At 40.6% G+C, this 7,486-nt stretch overlaps 3 protein-coding genes across 6 annotated transcripts in view; 2 read left to right on the top strand and 1 right to left on the bottom strand.

The window, feature by feature from the left end:
- Positions 1-9: 9 nt before the first annotated feature.
- On the bottom strand, positions 10-2,569 carry LOC107273595 (dnaJ homolog subfamily C member 22). Its single transcript, XM_015751965.2, has 5 exons — positions 1,759-2,569; positions 1,298-1,445; positions 592-956; positions 421-528; positions 10-341 (listed from the first exon to the last, which is right to left on the bottom strand). The coding sequence occupies exons 1-5, from the start codon at positions 2,035-2,037 to the stop codon at positions 135-137; spliced, it is 1,107 nt and encodes a 368-aa protein (XP_015607451.1). The 5' UTR covers positions 2,038-2,569; the 3' UTR covers positions 10-134.
- A 495-nt stretch (positions 2,570-3,064) lies between these two features.
- The window catches only part of LOC107273918 (U2 small nuclear ribonucleoprotein auxiliary factor 35 kDa subunit-related protein 1), a 6,070-nt gene continuing 1,648 nt past the window's right edge, over positions 3,065-7,486 (top strand). The window contains exons 1-2 of one of the 3 annotated variants that reach the window (XM_025091243.1): positions 3,065-3,573; positions 3,829-5,420. In XM_025091243.1, the coding sequence (XP_024947011.1) occupies positions 3,322-3,573; positions 3,829-5,420 (1,844 nt within the window). In that variant the 5' untranslated portion in view covers positions 3,065-3,321. Of the gene's footprint in view, positions 3,574-3,607; positions 3,738-3,828; positions 5,740-7,486 lie in introns of those variants that run through there. The other 2 variants (XM_015752554.2, XM_025091247.1) reach the window with 2 other exon arrangements.
- LOC107273273 (putative serine protease K12H4.7) overlaps positions 6,545-7,486 on the top strand; it is a 5,084-nt gene continuing 4,142 nt past the window's right edge. The window contains exons 1-5 of one of the 2 annotated variants that reach the window (XM_025091273.1): positions 6,545-6,617; positions 6,708-6,858; positions 6,930-7,113; positions 7,195-7,243; positions 7,327-7,462. In XM_025091273.1, the coding sequence (XP_024947041.1) occupies positions 6,560-6,617; positions 6,708-6,858; positions 6,930-7,113; positions 7,195-7,243; positions 7,327-7,462 (578 nt within the window). In that variant the 5' untranslated portion in view covers positions 6,545-6,559. Of the gene's footprint in view, positions 6,622-6,707; positions 6,859-6,929; positions 7,114-7,194; positions 7,244-7,326; positions 7,463-7,486 lie in introns of both variants that reach the window. The other variant, XM_025091274.1, reaches the window with a different exon arrangement.

A 7,486-nucleotide genomic window follows, 5' to 3' on the forward strand; every position in this document is an offset into this window, starting at 1 on the left:
GTCGTGGAATGCATATTCCATTGATTGTCGCCATCTTATCGTGTCCAGGTCGACTTTCAATTTATTCGATAGTAGAGACTTGTACTCAAAAACAAATTAAAAAAAAAAAAAGAAAACCAATCTTTTTCGTCCTATCAACCTGCTCTACGATTTCGTTGTTGCCTGCGATTTTTCGCGCTAGACAATATTTCATAAGCTTGCTGAATCTCCATGAATTTTTCTTGTGCCGCTTTACGTTCCGCTTCGGAACCTTTGACCTTGTCAGGATGATGTTCTCGAGAGAGGCTCCTCCACTTGGAAGTGACCTCACTCTGCGAAGCTGTTTGCGAGAGGCCCAAGACCTAATTTAAAAAAAAAATTTTAAAATTTGATTCATATCAAAGTATCCAGGTAAAAAAGAGTATCAGAAGATAATGTTACCTTGTAGGCATTTATTTCTCCTCTAGGATCGGTGAGGTCCACCAGCTGCCTCCAGGTTGCCCAGAAACCCTGGTGCTTAGCTTGCCGCCATGTTTCTTCCAGGCTCGCCTAATTGCATAATCATTTATAATCCCTTATTGCCATGCATATTAAGGTCTCATTAACACTGACCTTAAGGTCCAGCCAAATTGGCGATGTCAAAAAGTGTCTGATTGCATCGGAGATCTTAATCTCTTCTCCCTCGCTGTCCGTAATGCTGGCATTGAAATAGAAGTAGCTGCCCCAAAGTGAAGTGTAGAGTAAACAAGCAATCCCAAAGATGCCTAATCTCTTAAGTGTACTGCGCTTCTTACGCGGCTTCAGCCGCCACTGCTTGCTGAAGGTGTCGAACCCAAGGGAGGCAGCCAGAACCATGAGGGCCATCCAGGTATTGTCGTCTCCAAGGTAGGTTAAGGTTGGATAACATAAGTAGGCCAATCCCAAGGGAACCCATATTGTTCCTTGTTCACGTCCGATGTTTCCCACGACCCAAACTCCTGATTGACAGAGAAATATCATGAGATGTTAATAAGTGGTTGCAGACATTGAACAATTTTTTTTTTCAAAATTGACTACGTGCACATTGAAGGAACAGTGACTATTTGAAAGACGCTAGTTGAGTAGCGTAACGAAATCGATTTTTCGAATTGCCGAATAATTAATTCTTATCTAAAAAAACTATGCATTATCTATGCATATTTCGTCGAGCTGTTTGACCTCAGTGTTATCAGTAAAAGACACAAACACGGCAAAGTGGACTCAAGACTCAGACTGTCTTTAATTGTAGAATACATCCACGTTGACCTATTCTATTGACAACAATGACAGAATTGCCGACCTAGGGCTACGCCGGCTGGAATGAAGATCATCAAAGGCCTGAAATTGATTCCATTGATCTCCTCATTTGGAATGGCCAAGTAGATCAGTTGACCCCAAAGGTATGACACGATCACGGCGCCAAGAAATCTTACGGTTGAATATGGTGGCTGGAATGAAAAATATATGTAAATTGAATATTACGTGTATATTATTTCTAGTGAGTTTGCAAATTTATGGACTGCATCGCTATTGACTCAAATGGCGGGAAGGTAAGTTGGTTTCAACTGACATAATAATATGAACAAGCTGAGCAATTATAATACATTAATAAGGGAAACTGTACGAGATGAGTACAGCCTAGAACAACAACTTCTGGTCGGACGAAGAAAATAAAATCCGAAATATTATCCACGCAAGTAGTTCATACGTTTACACATGTTGCTCGAGAAAGACATTTTTGTGATTGATCGTTAAAAATACCTTTTGATTTATCCGGACTTGATTTTTGAACCATTCCATATACTGGACTTCTTCGTTAGCATCAGCTACGTATGTAGGAATCTTAAAGAGATCACGCAACCATCCGATTCCAAAGTATCCACCAAGGGTACAGTACCAGACGAAAGCATGATCGTCCCTGCCAAGGTAGAAATGATGTGCACCGAGGATACCACCAAAAAGCCAATGCAGATACGCCCGGAATTTCGTCTTCTTTTCTATATTCTGTTTGGTCGCTTTAGTTCCATTTTCTTTGGACATTTTCTTTATTTATCGTTCAAACGACACGTCACTCCAATTTACAATTATCTTGTATGTAATTATCAAAGACACAACAAACTGAGTTTTACGGATTCCTTTTTTTAAACAAACATCCTTCCTTTTATTATTTCCTATAATAGTCAATAAAAAAACTAATATCATAAATTTAACGGGACTGACACTTTTAAGGAATTCGAGACCTTCACGGGTTCCGCGTGCAAAATACGGTCTTAAAAAGAAGTCACAAGACAGAATATAAAACGGTACACGTCAAACTGTCCTATCAATTGTAAGATATATTATTTTACAATACCGTACTAGATCCACAAAAAACAATACGTGTAACAGTGGGAAGTTATTTTATATTTAGTATATCAACGTGGTCGACTCGCGCGAATTCAGTCATGTCGAACCGGTTAGTCGGAGGCCTCCTTCGTAAGACAATTGTAACGAATAATGACACGTAGGTGCGCGCAAGAGGAACGGCTGACTGGCGAAGAACATTTCGAAGAGCATTAGAGTGGCCAATACGCTTCCTTCCTTGGAACGAGTCCCCCACACCGGTGGTTCAATGCTCGCCGAGAACTAACGGTACCTCAGGGCCGTACGAAAACGAGCCCATCCCCCGTCCCTATCTCATTCCAAGAGACATATGTATGCTGTCGATCTACGAAACCTTATATTTTGACAAACAGACCTTCTGTTACTTGAATGCGCGTTCATCGAAGCGAGAAGAAAGAACGGCAACATATATGCAATCGCACCACATTATACTTAGCATAAACAAGAGCATACGTACAATTATGCTAGAAACTGTAATAAATTATTTGTGCAATTAGAACAAAACTGGATGCTTTTAAAATGTTCGAAAGACATTTGATTTAATACTTTACGTAATGATTGAATAACTGCAATGACTCATTCTGTTTGAATTTAGTTCTACCGAGGATTAAATATGTGAAAAGAAATAATTTTGTTATTAATCGGTTTTCAAATAGAAATAATCGATTATTGCCCCAAGAGCCGATACAAATTTCAAGAGAATCGAATTGTGGAGGTCAGCTGGATTGTAGTATTGCTGGAGTATTATCATAAATCTGCGCCAGTTTTAAATTCCGTGTCGCACAAGCGCAATGACTGCTAATGCCACAATGGCGGCATATGAGCACGTGTCGTCTGCTCGTGTCGACTGTCAGCCACTATTGAGCAGTTTCGCGAACTTTCAATTCAATTACCGTCACATCCAATTCGATACAAGAGTACTTCCGAAGAACATGTCAGGAAATGGAGTGTGCTGGCGTGGCTCGGTTAAGCCATAAGGAGTGGAGACGCCTTGCGAAAAAAGAGCGTCGTAAACGTCTCCGACGAGAAGCCGCTCGTGAGAGAGACGCCGACGCCGAACGCCTGAGGGCAGCACTGGAGAGAAGCGAGGAATATTTGAATTGGTTGGCCGAGCAAGAGAAACAAGACGAAGCTAGAAAGCAACAGGAGGAAAAGGAACACGAGGAACAGGAGAAACGCTGGTTGGAAACTGAAGTAAGTAATTTGGTAATCGACAGTATTTTCTTTTTATCGATACACAACGGTAATATCAATACGCGGGATTCATTTGTTATCGATACTCTGCACGTTTTGAGAATTCACATATATTCGAAAACGATGTCGTCATGTGGATGCCAAAACCTACAAATTACTTTCTTGTGAGTTCATTAGGGTCGTGAATGAATTAGATTTTAATAAAATGTACGTAGAATTCAAGTGGTCTGACATTTATATTACATTTGATTTTAGGCAACGGCACAGAAAGAATGGCGAATTCTTCAAGAGCGGAAAGCAAAAGCGCGACAAGAGCAGCTCGAGCAAGAAGCGAAAATTCGCAAGGAATACGAAGCAAAGCAAGAAGCAATAAGACTGAAGAAGGAACAAGAGAAACGTCTCCAAGAAGAAGAAATCAAGAGACACGAGGAACTTCAGAGACAGATAGACGATTACATCGACAATGGTACGAAAACACCAGAAGCTCTGCGAGCCGTAACGGAGAGTCAACCTGGCAAGGAACTTTGTCCATTTTTCACAAAAACTGCCGCCTGTCGTTACGGTGACACTTGCTCTCGCAATCATCGTCGAGTTTGTCTCAGCAAAGTCATCCTGATTCCTGGATTTTATTCTCATTTCTCTCTGGAGAAAAATTCTGCCGAATACGACACTGACGTCGTCCTGGAGTTTGAGAGTTCGGAGACTCGACAGCATTTTCGAGAATTCTACAAGGACGTGGTGCCTGAATTGGAAAGTTTTGGCAGAATAAAAACCCTCAAGTATTGCTGTAACACGGAGATCCATCTTCGTGGAAATTTGTACGTCGAATATTACACTGAACGCGAAGCAGCGCGCGCAGTCAGGAAGCTGAAGGGTCGCTGGTACGCAGGAAGGCAATTGAATTGCGAATTCGCGAACTTGAAATCGTGGAGGAACGCTGTGTGTGGGATGGTCAAGTGCCCCAAAGGACGTGCTTGTAACTTCCTGCATACTTTTAGGAATCCCCACGACGAATACGATATAAGAAGTCCACCCAGATGGGCTAAAAGGACCGAGAGTCAGGATCCTACAACCAGAAGAAGCGAACACAGGAGTAACAGGTCCAAGTGGGAGGAATCTACACGCGGAGGAAACGAAGAGGATCGCGATTGGAGGTGGTCGGAATCACCGGAAGTTGAGGTCGAACATCGTCGCAAAAACGGAAGGCATCGTCGTCAAGAGGATATTGACGGTAGATATAATTCTAGGCGCGATAGAAGACAGGAGGAGACGGAAAGAGCTGGTAGAAATTCGAGAAATCTCGAAACACACGACAGACGATCTCCCGGTGGAAGATCCTCACGCAGACGTGATAATCGATCGAAAAGGAAACATTCTGAAGATAGTGACAATAACGAGGAATTATCTAGTCATACGGAAAGTCAAGGAAGGCATTCAAAAGTAGGAAAAAGGTCAAGGGATCCTAGGTCAGGAATACAAAAAGGATCGAGAACGCGGGAGAAGACTAGAAATGATTCAAGATTCAAATCCAAAGATGTCGTGAAAAGGACCAATGACGAAGAAAATGATTCGCCACAGACAAAATCTCTTATCGCTAATAAGGAACCGGGAGGATCAAAGGATTATAAAACGAGAAAACATTCAAAAAGAGTAAAACGCCCCAAGTCAAAATGGGATGATGTAGAATCAAATAATTCGTATTCGGAGAACGAATCAGATTACACAGATTCATCGACGAATGATCATAAGGAACACGGAAGTCCTGTGAGATATCAGAAAAGATCATCCACCGAATCGAATGACGGATGGGAGACTTCCGATTCGGAAACTAATAAACAGAAAAGGAAATAAATAATGTTATATTCGTCATCTATTGTCAAGTCTAGACACTAGAGAGACTATTCGAATTTTTGTTACATAGAAAGAAACCAGGCAGAGAATAAGATTGTATTTCCTATAATTTCAATAAATATTTTTATAGCAAAGAAGATACTGTCCTATCACACTTATCTATTAGTTACAAGATTGTCTCATTAAATGTTGTTGTAAACCATAATATAGATTTGGAAACACGCCTACGTCAGAAGCGACGGAATGGCCACGCTGCGACGTGGCACATTCCACTCGCCAATATTATGGAAACAAGGGAGACACATCACCGACACCATGGCGAAATATAGAAACAATCCTTGGTTATTGTATCTCTAAAAAATTCCATAACTAAGATTATAAAAAGCGGACGACCTGTCGGCTCGTCAGACGAAGTAGAGAGCTACGAGTGAAGCGTTACTACGGTAACTTAGTCGAAGTACTAACCTCTAGCCTCGTGATTTCGTACTCACCACGTTTACGGTTTATTCCAATAGTGTATTCTAACGTAACTTGTTTTGTTTCAAATAAATCTTTTACTTGTTATCGAGAGTTAAGTTCCAACTTTTTACTCAGGCAACGAATCCCTAAGTACCTGACTCCCGAAAACCCTTTCCGGCAGTCAAATCCGTGAACCCAGTATTTGGGCTCACAACAATGTTGAATGAAAAATTCTTAAAGATCTTCGCTTTTTCATCTTTCTAATCTCGTGGATTAGCTCTAGCATTTTGATTAACTTATCTCAGGCTAGAAGTAGAAAATAAGGAAATTTTAGGACTTAATATTGTTATGCTGGCTCCATAGGCTATCAAAGTTATCAGTAGCCGTTGACTGTCGAAAGAGTCAAGAAGACTTCGCAACCAGTTGTTACGTCCGCGTGGAAAATCAGAACCTACGTACGTGGTCTATGTCGGACTATGGGAAGACTAAACAGTGGGTCTGGTTTTCATCACATAGCGACCCAAAGATATGGTTATTTAATATATAGGTTTTAGGTCTACTGACAATGAGTAGAGCCTAACGGAAATGTTTATAGAAAGCATATTTTCCGGTACAAAGGACTAGAGAAACCTGTTTCATTCAATTTCAAAGGAGCTATCAGAACGATATACGTAGGATGGATAACCCAACCATTGGATCACTTCAATCACCGAGACAATCGGACCTGGTCCATGGTTAGTAAGTGAATCTGCTTTCGTTCTATTGTTTATTATATAATCTGATATAATTATAGCGATATTATCAAAACGATGGCTACTTTCAAGGAATCGGTCCAATTTTAATAATGGTGGGTGGCGAATGGGAAATTTCTACTAGTTTCCTTGAGACCGGCCTCATGTTTGATTTGGGTGTAGCACATGGCGCCCTTATGTTTTATACTGAACATCGTTATTACGGAGCGAGTAGACCCACAAAGTATGATTTTACATTTTCCTCTAATCCACTTACCCGATCAAATTATTAATTATCAAACGTCTATTTCTTAGGGATACTAGTCCCGAAAATATGCAATATCTGAATTTGGAACAAGCGATGGCTGACCTAGCTTATTTTATTGAGACAAAAAAACGAGAATTCGGAATAGAAAAATGTTCAGTAGTCGTTTTCGGTGGTTCCTATGCAGGAAGTATGGCGGCCTGGGCGAGATTAAAATATCCTCACCTTATACAGGTTTGACGAATACTTTTTCTCAATCAGTAGAAATTTGGTAAATTCTCATAAGAAAAGAAAAATATTATACATGTATTCCAGGGGGCGGTAGCTAGCAGTGCTCCAGTTTACGCAAAAGCAGATTTTTATGGTAAACCTTAATTTTAACAGTATCCTCGAGCACGTGATTTCCGTTTTAAAGCATTCGTAAAAAATTATGGAATTTCCTATTAGAATATTACGAGGTCGTTACTCAGTCACTCTACGCATACAATCCGCAATGTGTCGTCGACATTCAAGAAGCCTTCAGATCCGTTGAAGAGTTACTCGCAGTTGAAGATGGTCATGGGAAATTAAAAGAATATTTCAAGTAAGTCTCGAAAGGATTTTTTGC

The sequence above is a fragment of the Cephus cinctus genome, unplaced genomic scaffold (genome assembly GCF_000341935.2).
Source record: "Cephus cinctus unplaced genomic scaffold, Ccin1 Ccin1_scaffold0091, whole genome shotgun sequence".
Lineage (NCBI taxonomy): Eukaryota > Metazoa > Arthropoda > Insecta > Hymenoptera > Cephidae > Cephus > Cephus cinctus.